This window comes from Salmo salar, chromosome 10 (assembly GCF_965601325.2).
Source record: "Salmo salar chromosome 10, fSalSal1, whole genome shotgun sequence".
NCBI lineage: Eukaryota > Metazoa > Chordata > Actinopteri > Salmoniformes > Salmonidae > Salmo > Salmo salar.
In genome coordinates, this window is record NC_138300.1 from 123,582,501 (window position 1) to 123,598,615 (window position 16,115).

General features: G+C 41.2%; 1 protein-coding gene across 1 annotated transcript in view; it reads right to left on the minus strand.

The window, feature by feature from the left end:
- LOC106561808 (anoctamin-5) overlaps positions 1 to 6,647 on the minus strand; it is a 77,155-nt gene extending 70,508 nt beyond the window's left edge. The window contains exon 1 of the mRNA XM_045688652.2: positions 6,371 to 6,647. Within this exon, the coding sequence (XP_045544608.1) occupies positions 6,371 to 6,449 (79 nt within the window). The 5' untranslated portion in view covers positions 6,450 to 6,647. The remainder of the gene's footprint in view (positions 1 to 6,370) is intronic.
- Between the last annotated feature and the right edge of the window lie 9,468 nt (positions 6,648 to 16,115).

Below are 16,115 nucleotides of genomic sequence, written 5' to 3' on the forward strand. Positions count from 1 at the left end.
GTTATCTATAGACTAACGATGGTAAATAGGCTCCTATAAAGGAGTGGGTAGTGGGTTATCTAGTATAGACTAACGATGGTAAATAGGCTCCTATAAAGGAGTGGTCAGTGGGTTATCTATAGACTAACGATGGTAAATAGGCTCCTATAAAGGAGTGGGTAGTGGGTTATCTAGTATAGACTAACGATGGTAAATAGACTCCTATAAAGGAGTGGGTAGTGGGTTATCTAGTATAGACTAACGATGGTAAATAGACTCCTATAAAGGAGTGGGTAGTGGGTTATCTATAGACTAACGATGGTAAATAGGCTCCTATAAAGGAGTGGATAGTGGGTTATCTAGTATAGACTAACGATGGTAAATAGGCTCCTATAAAGGGGTGGGTAGTGGGTTATCTATAGACTAATGATGGTAAATAGGCTCCTATAAAGGAGTGGGTAGTGGGTTATCTATAGACTAACGATGGTAAATAGGCTCCTATAAAGGAGTGGGTAGTGGGTTAGCTAGTATAGACTAACGATGGTAAATAGGCTCCTATAAAGGAGTGGGTAGTGGGTTATCTAGTATAGACTAACGATGGTAAATAGGCTCCTATAAAGGAGTGGGTAGTGGGTTATGTATAGACTAACGATGGTAAATAGACTCCTATAAAGGAGTGGGTAGTGGGTTATCTAGTATAGACTAACGATGGTAAATAGGCTCCTATAAAGGAGTGGTCAGTGGGTTATCTATAGACTAACGATGGTAAATAGGCTCCTATAAAGGAGTGGGTAATCTATAGACTAACGATGGTAAATAGACTCCTATAAAGGAGTGGGTAGTGGGTTATCTATAGACTAACGATGGTAAATAGGCTCCTATAAAGGAGTGGGTAGTGGGTTATCTAGTATAGACTAACGATGGTAAATAGGCTCCTATAAAGGAGTGGTCAGTGGGTTATCTATAGACTAACGATGGTAAATAGGCTCCTATAAAGGAGTGGGTAGTGGGTTATCTAGTATAGACTAACGATGGTAAATAGACTCCTATAAAGGAGTGGGTAGTGGGTTATCTAGTATAGACTAACGATGGTAAATAGACTCCTATAAAGGAGTGGGTAGTGGGTTATCTATAGACTAACGATGGTAAATAGGCTCCTATAAAGGAGTGGGTAGTGGGTTATCTAGTATAGACTAACGATGGTAAATAGGCTCCTATAAAGGAGTGGGTAGTGGGTTATCTATAGACTAATGATGGTAAATAGGCTCCTATAAAGGAGTGGGTAGTGGGTTATCTATAGACTAACGATGGTAAATAGGCTCCTATAAAGGAGTGGGTAGTGGGTTATCTAGTATAGACTAACGATGGTAAATAGGCTCCTATAAAGGAGTGGGTAGTGGGTTATCTAGTATAGACTAACGATGGTAAATAGGCTCCTATAAAGGAGTGGGTAGTGGGTTATGTATAGACTAACGATGGTAAATAGACTCCTATAAAGGAGTGGGTAGTGGGTTATCTAGTATAGACTAACGATGGTAAATAGGCTCCTATAAAGGAGTGGGCAGTGGGTTATCTATAGACTAACGATGGTAAATAGGCTCCTATAAAGGAGTGGGTAGTGGGTTATCTATAGACTAACGATGGTAAATAGACTCCTATAAAGGAGTGGGTAGTGGGTTATCTAGTATAGACTAACGATGGTAAATAGGCTCCTATAAAGGAGTGGGTAGTGGGTTATCTAGTATAGACTAACGATGGTAAATAGGCTCCTATAAAGGAGTGGGTAGTGGGTTATCTAGTATAGACTAACGATGGTAAATAGGCTCCTATAAAGGAGTGGGTAGTGTGTTATCTAGTATAGACTAACGATGGTAAATAGGCTCCTATAAAGGAGTGGGTAGTGGGTTATCTATAGACTAACGATGGTAAATAGACTCCTATAAAGGAGTGGGTAGTGGGTTATCTAGTATAGACTAACGATGGTAAATAGGCTCCTATAAAGGAGTAGGTAGTGGGTTATCTATAGACTAGTGATGGTAAATATCAGTATTTTATTACATGCAGTAGTTATCCAACAATTCAAACGGGTTGATGAGTGATTCCACATACGAAACTAGGACATGGTAATAACATGATTTGGGCGATTTACACAAAATATAATCCATAGAATGGTCGTTTGGAGGAAGGATTGTTGGCATATTTTTGACATGTGTATCTTAAAGTATAATTGAGAAATAATTCAATCAAAGTTGTCATATTTATGACATTTTGGCCTTACCCAGGCCTCCTTTAAGACTCCATAGTGTTTAATCTGTAGGTGTTACAGGCCTCCTTTAAGAGCCTATTTACACTAGGTTTAGAACTTCTACAGTAACTACTGCACTAGGGTTAGATCTTCTACAGTAACTACTACACTAGGGTTAGAACTTCTACAGTAACTACTAAATTAGGGTTAGAACTTCTACAGTAACTACTACACTAGGGTTAGAACTTCTACAGTAACTACTACACTAGGGTTAGAACTTCTACAGTAACTACTGCACTAGGGTTAGAACTTCTACAGTAACTACTGCACTAGGGTTAGAACTTCTACAGTAACTACTGCACTAGGGTTAGAACTTCTACAGTAACTACTACACTAGGGTTAGAACTTCTACAGTAACTACTGCACTACGGTTAGAACTTCTACAGTAACTACTGCACTGCGGTTAGGGTTAAGTGTTAGGTGCCATAGACCTCTCTCTGTTAGAACTTCTACAGTAACTACTACACTAGGGTTAGAACTTCTACAGTAACTACTACACTAGGGTTAGAACTTCTACAGTAACTACTACACTAGTGTTAGATCTTCTACAGTAACTACTACACTAGGGTTAGACCTTCTACAGTAACTACTAAACTAGGGTTAGAACTTCTACAGTAACTACTGCACTAGGGTTAGAACTTCTACAGTAACTACTGCACTAGGGTTAGAACTTCTACAGTAACTACTGCACTAGGGTTAGATCTTCTACAGTAACTACTACACTAGGTTTAGAACTTCTACAGTAACTACTACACTAGGGTTAGATCTTCTACAGTAACTACTGCACTAGGGTTAGAACTTCTACAGTAACTACTACACTAGGGTTAGATCTTCTACAGTAACTACTTCACTAGGGTTAGAACTTCTACAGTAACTACTGCACTACGGTTAGAACTTCTACAGTAACTACTGCACTAGGGTTAGAACTTCTACAGTAACTACTACACTAGGGTTAGAACTTCTACAGTAACTACTGCACTAGGGTTAGAACTTCTACAGTAACTACTACACTAGGGTTAGAACTTCTACAGTAACTACTGCACTAGGGTTAGAACTTCTACAGTAACTACTACACTAGGGTTAGAACTTCTACAGTAACTACTGCACTACGGTTAGAACTTCTACAGTAACTACTGCACTGCGGTTAGGGTTAAGTGTTAGGTGCCATAGACCTCTCTCTGTTAGAACTTCTACAGTAACTACTACACTAGGGTTAGAACTTCTACAGTAACTACTACACTAGGGTTAGAACTTCTACAGTAACTACTACACTAGTGTTAGATCTTCTACAGTAACTACTACACTAGGGTTCGAACTTCTACAGTAACTACTGCACTAGGGTTAGAACTTCTACAGTAACTACTACACTAGGGTTAGAACTTCTACAGTAACTACTACACTAGGGTTAGAACTTCTACAGTAACTACTGCACTAGGGTTAGAACTTCTACAGTAACTACTACACTAGGGTTAGAACTTCTACAGTAACTACTAAATTAGGGTTAGAACTTCTACAGTAACTACTACACTAGGGCTAGACCTTCTACAGTAACTACTGCACTACGGTTAGAACTTCTACAGTAACTACTGCACTGCGGTTAGGGTTAAGTGTTAGGTGCCATAGACCTCTCTCTGTTAGAACTTCTACAGTAACTACTACACTAGGGTTAGAACTTCTACAGTAACTACTACACTAGGGTTAGAACTTCTACAGTAACTACTACACTAGGGTTAGAACTTCTACAGTAACTACTACACTAGTGTTAGATCTTCTACAGTAACTACTACACTAGGGTTAGACCTTCTACAGTAACTACTAAACTAGGGTTAGAACTTCTACAGTAACTACTGCACTAGGGTTAGAACTTCTACAGTAACTACTGCACTAGGGTTAGAACTTCTACAGTAACTACTACACTAGGGTTAGAACTTCTACAGTAACTACTACACTAGGGTTAGAACTTCTACAGTAACTACTGCACTACGGTTAGGGTTAAGTGTTAGGTGCCATAGACCTGTCTCTCTGTTACAACTTCTACAGTAACTACTACACTAGGGTTAGAACTTCTACAGTAACTACTACACTAGGGTTAGAACTTCTACAGTAACTACTACACTAGGGTTAGAACTTCTACAGTAACTACTGCACTAGGGTTAGAACTTCTACAGTAACTACTACACTAGGGTTAGAACTTCTACAGTAACTACTACACTAGGGTTAGAACTTCTACAGTAACTACTACACTAGGGTTAGAACTTCTACAGTAACTACTACACTAGGGTTAGAACTTCTACAGTAACTACTACACTAGGGTTAGAACTTCTACAGTAACTACTGCACTAGGGTTAGAACTTCTACAGTAACTACTGCACTACGGTTAGGGTTAAGTGTTAGGTGCCATAGACCTCTCTCTGTTACAACTTCTACAGTAACTGCTGCATTAGGGTTAGACCTTCTACAGTAACTGCTGCATTAGGGTTAGAACTTCTACAGTAACTGCTGCATTAGGGTTAGAACTTTTACAGTAACTACTAAACTAGGGTTACAACTTTTACAGTAACTGCTGCATTAGGGAACATGGTTACAGACGGCCATCTAAAAAGAATGCTGCGGATTTGGGGGAACATTCAAAGTAATCCATCTCTTTTGATATAGAACCATAGATGGTAGACTATAAAACAGTTCTTTGCTCAGCTGTACTGCTATTTGTATTGTAGTCACACTAAGTCTAACGTAGGCAGAGTATTTCTCCCAGTTCAGAGACAGAGCGACATTGAGGTAGGTCCCTCCTTGTTTCGTTCCATTTGCTTCTGTTTAAGAAACATTTTTTTTTCAACTGAATCTGCGGAATGGATACACCCCTGAATTCCCTCCTAGCAGTGACTGACCATTTCCACAAGCCGAGGCCAGCTGTCCTGACGGGAGGCTGGGGGTGGAAGGGCCTAGGCTGTGTGTATGAGGGAGGGAGGTTAACAGAGAGAGAGAGAGAGAGAGGGAGGCTAACAGAGAGAGAGAGAGAGAGAGAGAGAGAGAGAGAGAGAGAGAGAGAGAGAGCGAGACAGAGAGGAAGAGAGAGAGAGAGAGAGAGAGACACAGACAGAGAGAGAGAGACACAGACAGAGAGAGAGAGAGACAGAGAGAGAGAGAGAGAGAGAGAGAGAGAGAGAGAGAGAGAGAGAGAGACAGAGAGGAAGAGAGAGAGAGACAGAGAGAGAGAGAGAGAGAGAGAGAGAGACAGAGAGGAAGAGAGAGAGAGAGAGAGACAGAGACAGAGACAGAGACAGACAGAGAGGAAGAGAGAGAGAGAGAGAGAGAGGAAGAGAGAGAGAGAGAGAGAGAGAGAGAGAGACAGAGACAGACAGAGAGGAAGAGAGAGAGAGAGAGAGAGAGAGAGAGACACACAGAGAGAGAGAGAGAGAGAGAGAGAGAGAGACAGAGAGAGATACTGACTAATATGTTAAATCTAAAGTGGAGTCCCAAGTCAGGCCATGAGGCAGAGACTATGAGGGTCAAAGGAGAAGTTAAATAAAGCAAAACTGTACTCTCTGGACAAATAAAACGGATTTATCCATGACTATTGTCTTACTAAAACATAGACCTGTGGTCAATAAGGTTATTGATGGATTGAATAAACACCATTAGGATGTGATATTGGTAGGTCACTTTAAGTATCCTGTACTGTATTTATTTTTTAATCAAATTGCTGAGATTATGAATGGGTCTACAGATCTTCAACAGATATTTAACTATTCTTCTATAATTATCATTGGACAAACCATATGGATTTGTGGTGACAAATAATGTTTTAGAAAATTGTTGTTGATTTTGACTAACTGAATATTGTCTGTGAGCTTATTATTTTTCCGTTAATAGCACAGCTCAATTGTTTACATGTGTAAACAAGTCATATCAACAATTCCTATTAATAATCATCCACCCGACCTCATATCTAAAGACAATTTATAGCCTATCATAATTGTATTATCCTGATGAAGTTGTAGCATAAACAAGCAAGACAATCGAACATAAAGCGGTTCAAATGCGACGCATCATAAACGGTCAGACACAAGTAGCCGAACAATTTACCATCACAGGGAGAATCCGGGCTCATCTCTATCAAAGTTGCGTCTCCAATCTTTCCCGTTAGTCGACTCATGTCACTCATCTTGCCGAGCCCGTGCGGGTCGCCGGTCGGCCCGGTAAAAACAAGGAAGGTGGAACGGGTACAAGGGCACTCTGTTCGTCTCAGCCCACGCCCTTGGCTACGGACTCACTTTAAGAGGGAAATGTACCGCTACCTTCACACGACGAATATTGAAACTGTGCTCAAGATACATCACCAAGCCCACGACGTTCACCGAGGAAAAACTCGTCATTAAAGGGGAGGGATTTGAATCCAAAACTCCTGTCGGCGAACTGCTGGTAAAGCAGATGGTTACATTATTGCCTAATGATGGGAGTATGATATTATTAGGCCTACAGTATAAAATAATCTCAATTGTCAATTTTTTTAAAGTGGCAAAAAAGTACATTTATATGACAGCATTTACGATTTAATCTTCTTTGAAATGAATTGGAATTTATTTATTATATTATATTTTAGACTATTCTATTCTAATGCACTGTATTCTGCAATAGGCTACTAAGGGAGGTGACATAGGCTGCGTTTACACAAGCAGCCCAATTCTGATCTTTTGTCAATTATTTGCATATCTGATACTTATCTGATCTTTCCCCTAATGAGTAAACAGCATAAAACCACTTGGAATCAGATTTTTTTTATTTATTCAAATCACCTCAATATGTGGATCTGAATCCTGATATCAACCCCATTTGCCATATCTGACCTCCGTCTGGAAGCTCAAATCAGATTTTTTTTGGGGGGGGGGTCACACGACCTGGCGTTACTGTGGCAACCACCACACAATTTTAATGAATAGTAACTATGTTCCCATCCACAGTTTTTAATGTGACTAAAGTCATATTTTATTAAAAAAAAAAAAAAAAAAACCCAGCTGTGATGGAAACAGGTAGTTTCGGTAAAATGTTGACAGATCATTTGTTTGTACGACATGATGGGATTTTTTTGTGTCTGTGAAATTAATTATGTGAGAAATGCCTTTATGCGCAAATATTGAAATTACAACCATCATATTGAAGTAAACTTGAAATCACACGATGTGTGGTCTTCCCATTATGACTTGGGAAAGAATGCAGCGTATTAGAGGCTACAGATGTGATTTACATTTTATTAATTTAGCAGACACTCTTATCCAGAGCAACTTACAGTAGTGCATGCATACATTTCATACATTTTTTTTCTCCGTACTGGTCCCTCGTGGGAATCGAACCCACAAACCTGGCATTGCAAACCCCATGCTCTACCAACTGAGCCACACGAGACCATGTAACATGATGAACTTCACAGGGTGGTGAAAGAGCACGATGATCTTGATGCTCCTTTCCAGTAAATATCGAGGGTCTTATTCTGGTTGACATGATAATCGATGTTTGACTGCCTTTTGACAAATTAAAAATATTCTCACTCTCATCCAATAATAAATGTCATCATGTAGAATAGAATACACACACTGTATCTGGGAGCTGTTGGCTAGAAAGCACGTGTCCAGACCAGAGGAAGCACGTTTGCTATTCAACGCACCAGTTTTTGTGACAAAACTCTATCGGTAGAGTTGAAAATGTGATGGAAACACATTGACCTTTAGATTTTTATTCGGTACATAACTTACATTTTGTGTGCACTACGTCATCACGTACTGATTTACATTTTATGTGCACTACGTCATCACGTACTGATTTACATTTTTTTGTGCACTACGTCATCACGTACTGATTTACATTTTGTGTGCACTACGTCATCACGTACTGATTTACATTTTGTGTGCACTACGTCATCACGTACTGATTTACATTTTGTGTGCACTACGTCATCATGTACTGATTTACATTTTGTGTGCACTACGTCATCACATACTGATTTACATTTTGTGTGCACTACGTCATCACATATTGATTTACATTTTGTGTGCACCAGGTCATCACGTACTGATTTGTATAAGTCCATTGGGTGGAAACATACCACTGGTGACAAAAATGCACATATTCCCTTTATGCAAATGTTTGAATATTTGCATGAAAAATGTGGTTGCCAATTTCATGTAAACCTAGCTAGTGAGGATTGCATCTGTGTGCTCCTTCAGAGGCTACGGAATAATCTCATTTGCATACTCCTGGTGATAGAGGAGAAAGAACGTGAGGAGTATGCAAATTGAGATTCTCCCTACATCAGCGTGAATGTTCCAATTTGATATGGGTCACATGTAAAACTCAGTGTGGACAATCAGAAAAAAAGATTGGATATAAAAATAAAATCAGATTTGGGTTGTTAGGGTGTAAACACAGCCTTTAACGTTTTCTAGTGTCAAATGGTTTATTTAAGTGTGTCATGACTTCCGACGAAGTCGGTCCCTCTCCTTGTTCGGGTGGTGTTCGGCGGTCGACGTCACCGACCTTCTAGCCATCGCTGATCCATTTTTCATTTTCCATTGTTTTTGTCTTGTCTTCCTTCACACCTGGTTCCAATCTCATCAATTACATGTTGTGTATTTAACCCTCTGTTTCCCCTCATGTCCTTGTCGGTGATTGTTTGTTTGTGATGTGCAAGTTATATTCTGGTGCGCTACGGGTTTTGTACCCACTTTTATTATTTTGGTTTTTGGAGTTTTGTGAGCACTTATTATACGACTCCGTTTATACTAAGTTCGTTCTCCTGCGCCTGACATCCCTGTCACCAGCACGCACCCGTTACAGAATCACCGACCGAAACTATGTAGTCAGCAGGAGAAGGTACCCCGGCCATTGAGAACATTTTAACATCTTGACCATGTTCTGTTATAATATCCACCCGGCACAGCCAGAAGAGGACTGGCCACCCCTCATAGCCTGGTTCCTCTCTAGGTTTCTTCCTAGGTTTTTGGCCTTTCTAGGGAGTTTTTCCTAGGGAGTTTTTCCTAGCCACCGTGCTTCTACACCTGCATTGCTTGCTGTTTGGTGTTTTAGGCTGGGTTTCTGTACAGCACTTTGAGATATCAGCTGATGTACGAAGGGCTATATAAATAGATTTGATTTGATTTGAGAGGGTGGCAGTGCAAGCACAGGCTTTAAGGTCTTCGAGTGTCAAATGGTTTATTTAAGGGTGGCTGTGTAAACAGATAAGTAAGAAATAGATAGGTTATACTCAAGCAGGGCATGTTTTAGTCCATGAGGGTGGGAAATAAATGGAGGAGAATGAGCCCGGTTTGGAAGCTAGATGTGTAGGTCTTGGCTGTGATAGGGCCTAGGTACTTCTTTCTGTCGCTTAGTTTACATGGACTTGACAACGGATAATACAGATCGCCTCAACAGCCTAAAATAGCCTACAGGTTTTTTTTTGCATATGAAGTTACAGTAGTGTCTATAGCCTGGTTTATTACCTTCAGCGTACAGCACATCATTACGGCTCAGAACTACACCAACAAGACTTCTGTTTATCTAGTGGGGTATTTACATCCAAAAGGGAAATACCACAGACTATTATGACATTGTCAAGGCAGCAGTGCCAGAATGGAAAGCAGCAACATTATGCATTCTCTGTTTGTTACAACTTTTTAAAGGGCAGGGGAACTGAAATATCAGCACATGACTGAGAGAGCTCCTCCTCAAAAACAACACACACACACACACACACACACACACACTGCTCTCTCCCCTTCAATCCAGAAACATCTGTCCGTCTGCTCTCTCTCCCAGCCACATCTCTGTTCAAGACGCTCCCGTCTCGTCTGGTCAAACGTAGTACCAGTTGGCCCCCAGCACCCTTCAAGTGGTCTGCCTGGTCCCTCGGTCATATAATTATCCTTTCTGGCTGGGCGCGGCAACAGGCAGAAAATACATCTGCTTATTTCCTCTGACCACTTTTCCTTACAGCCTCATGCCTCTCCTCTGCCTCAGCGTTGTCATTATATTGACATTTTAGTCGTTTAGTCTTATCCAGAGCCATTTACAGTCAGTGCATTTATCTTCAGATAGCTAGGTGGGACAACTACATATCCCAGTAGTCAGTACATTTATCTTAAGATAGCTAGGTGGGACAACCTCATATCACAGTCATAGTAAGTACATTTATCTTCAGATAGCTAGGTGGGACAACTACATATCCCAGTAGTCAGTACATTTATCTTAAGATAGCTAGGTGGGACAACCTCATATCACAGTCATAGTAAGTACATTCATCTCCAGATAGCTAGGTGGACCAGTCATAGTCAGTACATTCATCTCCAGATAGCTAGGTGGACCAGTCATAGTCAGTACATTCATCTCCAGATAGCTAGGTGGACCAGTCATAGTCAGTACATTCATCTCCAGATAGCTAGGTGGACCAATCATAGTCAGTCCATTCATCTCCAGATAGCTAGGTGGACCAGTCATAGTCAGTACATTCTTCTCCAGATAGCTAGGTGGACCAGTCATAGTCAGTACATTCATCTTCAGATAGCTAGGTGGGACAACCTCATATCACAGTCATAGTCAGGACATTTTTCCTCAATAAAGATGTTATCAGCAAAGTTAGTGTTGGTAGGGAAAGAAAAGTAGAATTTTATATATATATATATATATATATATATATATATATATATATATATATATATATATATATATATATATATAATCTGTATTTGTTTCTCATGCGGAGGGTGTAGGGTTGGGGTGTGTGCTGCTGCTGCTGTTGCCACTACTACTTTAGACTTGGGAAGTCCAAATTAATGGTGTCGTCTGTAATAACAGGGCATCGGGTGGTCCCACTTTGACCCAGTTTTTTGATTAAAGAGGGTCATGGAGAAGATGAGATGTCACTTCATGGTATAAATACACATGTATGCCTTCTGATTAGGTAGAAGTCTAAACTTCAAACGGCATCTCAGAAGGCCTAGTCCTGGAAACTGGGCCGACGTCTGAACCGTAGCGTAAATGTTGTAAACTGGGCCGACGTCTGAACATGTTGTAAACTGGGCCGACGTCTGAACATGTTGTAAACTGGGCCGACGTCTGAATATGTTGTAAACTGGGCCGACGTCTGAACATGTTGTAAACTGGGCCGATGTCTGTACATGTTGTAAACTGGGCCGACGTCTGAACATGTTGTAAACTGGGCCGACGTCTGAACATGTTGTAAACTGGGCCGACGTCTGAACATGTTGTAAACTGGGCCGACGTCTGAACATGTTGTAAACTGGGCCGATGTCTGAACATGTTGTAAATTTGAGTACTAGGCTAGCCTATATTTATGCTGTTATTCACAACCACAATCCATCCCGATGTGAAAGGTCGGCAGTAGGCCAAGAGAGAGCAATAAAACAAACAGGCCTAGTGTCAATGTCAATGTGACGTCATTGTGTAACAGGTAACATAGGCCGATAAACTAAACACGGTGTTTGACTTCCTTGTTTTAAGGACGGCCCTAATTGTTAGCTACACTATCCCTGATGCAGCAGTAAAAAAAATATGAAGTAAGCTTTATATGGTACATATTTTGGAGTGCGAGCCCATTCCATCTCTTCGTCTGTGTGAATTGGCTGGTTTTACATTACATTTTAGTCATTTAGCAGATGCTCTTATCCAGAGCGACTTACAGTAGTGAATGCATACATTTCATTTCATGCATTTCTTTTGTACTGGCCCCCCGTGGGAATCAAACCCACAACCCTGGCGTTGCAAACACCATGCTCTACCAACTAAGCCACAAGCCAGGCTTTTGGGAGAGCGCCATGCATCTCCTTTACCTAATAGTTAGCTGTACCTGAAAAAGATATCGTTATGAGTTTTTCGTTTGCATTATTTGGCATTACTTTGTGATGGTCGTTCACATTGGTGGGCAATTTATTATTTGAGTAATCTCGGTTAACCCAGAACTAAAATCTCACGTAATTGATCAGTTTATGTAGATCTGTCCAACGAGAGATTTTTCTTTGAGTAGCCATTTCATATGTCAAATAATAGATGGATAGTTGAATAGGATGCAGGGATTTACATAATATTTGTATAAATTGAATACATTTTCATGGCCCCATGCCCTTTCTCTCAACATGTGCTACAGTACAAGAGTATACACACACTCCCTCAAATGCCTTATTCTATGATAACTGGTGGCTCGCTCTGAGGACTGTAGTAAACTCTATTCTCTGCTGTTCTATTCATCTAAAGACTGAGATCCTTATCTGTTATCTAAACGTGAACGTCTGACAGGAATAATGGCTTTTTTTAAATTTAGTTGCAGGCTTTTGCTGTAGGCTTGAAAGCTTATGGGGCTCGACAGAAGCTCTTGTGAAGACAGATCATTTCAGAGAAACGGTTTTGTATTAGTCCAATTCTGATTTTTTTTTTGTACTGATTGGTCTTTTGACCAATCAGACAATATTTGGGCAAAATATCAAAATTGTGCTGCCTGTGTAAACACCAATCAAATCAAAATCAAATCAAACTTTATTTGTCACATGCGGCGAATACAACAAGTGTAGACTTTACCATGAAATGCTTACTTACAAGCCCTTAACCAACAGTGCAGTTCAAGAACAGTTAAGAAAATATTGACCAAAGTAAAATATAAGAATAAAAAGTAACAGAATAAGAATAACAATAACGCGGCTCTATACAGGGTATTACGGTACAGAGTCAATGTGGAGGCTATATACAGGGTGTTACGGTACAGAGTCAATGTGGAGGCTATATACAGGGTGTTACGGTACAGAGTCAATGTGGAGGCTATATACAGGGGGTACCGGTACAGAGTCAATGTGGAGGCTATATACAGGGTATTACGGTACAGAGTCAATGTGGAGGCTATATACAGGGTATTACGGTACAGAGTCAATGTGGAGGCTATATACAGGGTATTACGGTACCGAGTCAATGTGGAGGCTATATACAGGGTATTACGGTACAGAGTCAATGTGGAGGCTATATACAGGGTATTACAGTACAGAGTCAATGTGGAGGCTATATACAGGGTGTTACGGTACAGAGTCAATGTGGAGGCTATATACAGGGTGTTACGGTACAGAGTCAATGTGGAGGCTATATACAGGGTGTTACGGTACAGAGTCAATGTGGAGGCTATATACAGGGTATTACGGTACAGAGTCAATGTGGAGGCTATATACAGGGTATTACGGTACAGAGTCAATGTGGAGGCTATATACAGGGGGTACCAGTACAGAGTCAATGTGGAGGCTATATACAGAGGGTACCGGTACAGAGTCAATGTGGAGGCTATATACAGGGGGTACTGGTACAGAGTCAATGTGGAGGCTATATACAGGGGGTACCGGTACAGAGTCAATGTGGAGGCTATATACAGGGGGCACCGGAACAGAGTCAATGTGGAGGCTATATACAGGGTGTTACGGTACAGAGTCAATGTGGAGGCTATATACAGGGGGGTACTGGTACAGAGTCAATGTGGAGGCTATATACAGGGGGCACCGGAACAGAGTCAATGTCGAGGCTATATACAGGAGGCACCGGTACAGAGTCAATGTGGAGGCTATATACAGGGTATTACGGTACAGAGTCAATGTGGAGGCTATATACAGGGGGTACCGGTACAGAGTCAATGTGGAGGCTATATACAGGGGGCACCGGAACAGAGTCAATGTGGAGGCTATATACAGGGTATTACGGTACAGAGTCAATGTGGAGGCTATATACAGGGGGTACCGGTACAGAGTCAATGTGGAGGCTATATACAGGGGGTACCGGTACCGAGTCAATGTGGAGGCTTTATACACCGCTTATTATATAGGTCCTGGATGGCAGGAAGCTTGGCCACAGTGATGTACTGGGCCGTTCTCACTACCCTCTGTAGCACTTTACGGTCTGATGCCGAGCAGTTGCCATACCAGGCGGCGATGCAACTGGTCAGGATGCTCTCGATGGTGCAGCTCTAGAACCTTTTGAGGATCTGGGGACCCATGCCAAATCTTTTCAGTCTCCTAAGGGGAAATAGGTTTCGTCGTGCCCTCTTCACGACTGTCTTGGTGTGTTTGTACCATGATAGTTCGTTGGTGATGTGGACACCAAGGAACTTGAAACTCTCAACCCGCTCCACTCCTATTCGGCCCGCCTTTTCCTGTTGTCCACGATCAGCTCCTTTGTTTTGCTCATAATCCGTCCATCCCCCTTCCTCCTCCTCCTCATCCGCCCATCCTCCCTCCTCCTTATCCGTGTCTGTTAAACAGCTTCTATCTATTATGTCTGTTAAACAGCTTCTATCTCCAGGCCATCAGACTAGCCGGCCTCCACCCAGTACCCTGCCCTGAACCTTAGTCACTGTTACTAGCCGGCTACCACCAGGTACTCTACCCTGCACCTAACAGGCTGACTACACCGCTCACGTCACGTGCGCGAACGTTGCAAAATAAATTTTGAAATCTATATTATTCAATTATTGTGTGCGCACCAACGAGCATCTGCATTGCCAAGGGCTAAAATAGAAGTCAGTTCTATTTTTGACGCAGATCGCGATGCAAGTCCTGCCTCTTCCATCTCCTCATTGGTTCATAGAAGCAGGTACCCACATGCTATCTCCTCATTGGTTATACTCACGTGGGTGACTGAAAGACGAACGAGGTCGGTGGAGGTAATGCATCTAATTTATGAAAGTTGCCAATCGCAATATAAAGTCCAGAGAAGAAAAAGCCTGGAAGGAGGAGAGATGACTAGAAACGATTTGGTAAAATAACAACTCAACGTTTAACGTTATATCCCAGGACAAATTAGCTAGCAACAGCAAGCTAGCTAAATAGGACAAATTAGCTAGCAAGTGCAACCTAGATAGCTAAATTGCCATAAATGTTTAATGCTTTTCGACCTGTCCCCAAATTAATGTAATTGGTTCAGAGTTTGTTTTGATATTTTAACCTGCGTGTCGTGATCGCGTTTGGTGTAGGGGGACAAAATATATTTATGCAGGATGGCACACACGCGTAGCCGGTTTGGCTTCCGTGTTAGAGATTGCTGCCTTGTGTACTATACAGTCATTGGTCACTTTCATAATGTTTACTGGTTCACCCACTTTATATCCATATACTGTATTCTAGTCAAGGCTCATCCTATACAACTACTGCTGTACACACCTTTTCTATTCATATACTGTCTATACACACCGTCCTGTATAACTACTGTCCATACTGTCTATACACACCATCCTATATAACTACTGTCTATACTGTCTATACACACCATCCTGCATAACTACTGCTGTACACACCATTTCTATTCATATATATATATATATATATACAGTACCAGTCAAAAGTTTGGACATACCTACTCAGGGTTTTTCTTTATTTGTACTATTTTCTATATTGTAGAATAATAGTGAAGACATCAAAACTATGAAATAACACATATGGAATCATGTAGTAACCAAAAAGGTGTTAAACAACTCAAAATATATTTTAGATGTTAGAGTCTTCAAAGTAACCACCCTTTGCCTTGATGACAGTTTTGCACACTCTTGGCATTCTCTCAACCAGCTTCACCTGGAATGCCTTTCCAACAGTCTTGACGAAGTTCCCATATATGCTGAGCACTTGTTAGCTGCTTTTCCTTCTCTCTGTGGTCCACCTCATCCCAAACCATCTCAAATGGGTTGAGGTCGGGTGATTGTGGAGGCCAGGTCATCTGATGCAGGACTCCATCACTCTCCTTCTTGGTCAAATAGCCCTTACACAGCCTGGAGGTGAGTAGCTAAAGTGCCTGGCTGGCAGTGATC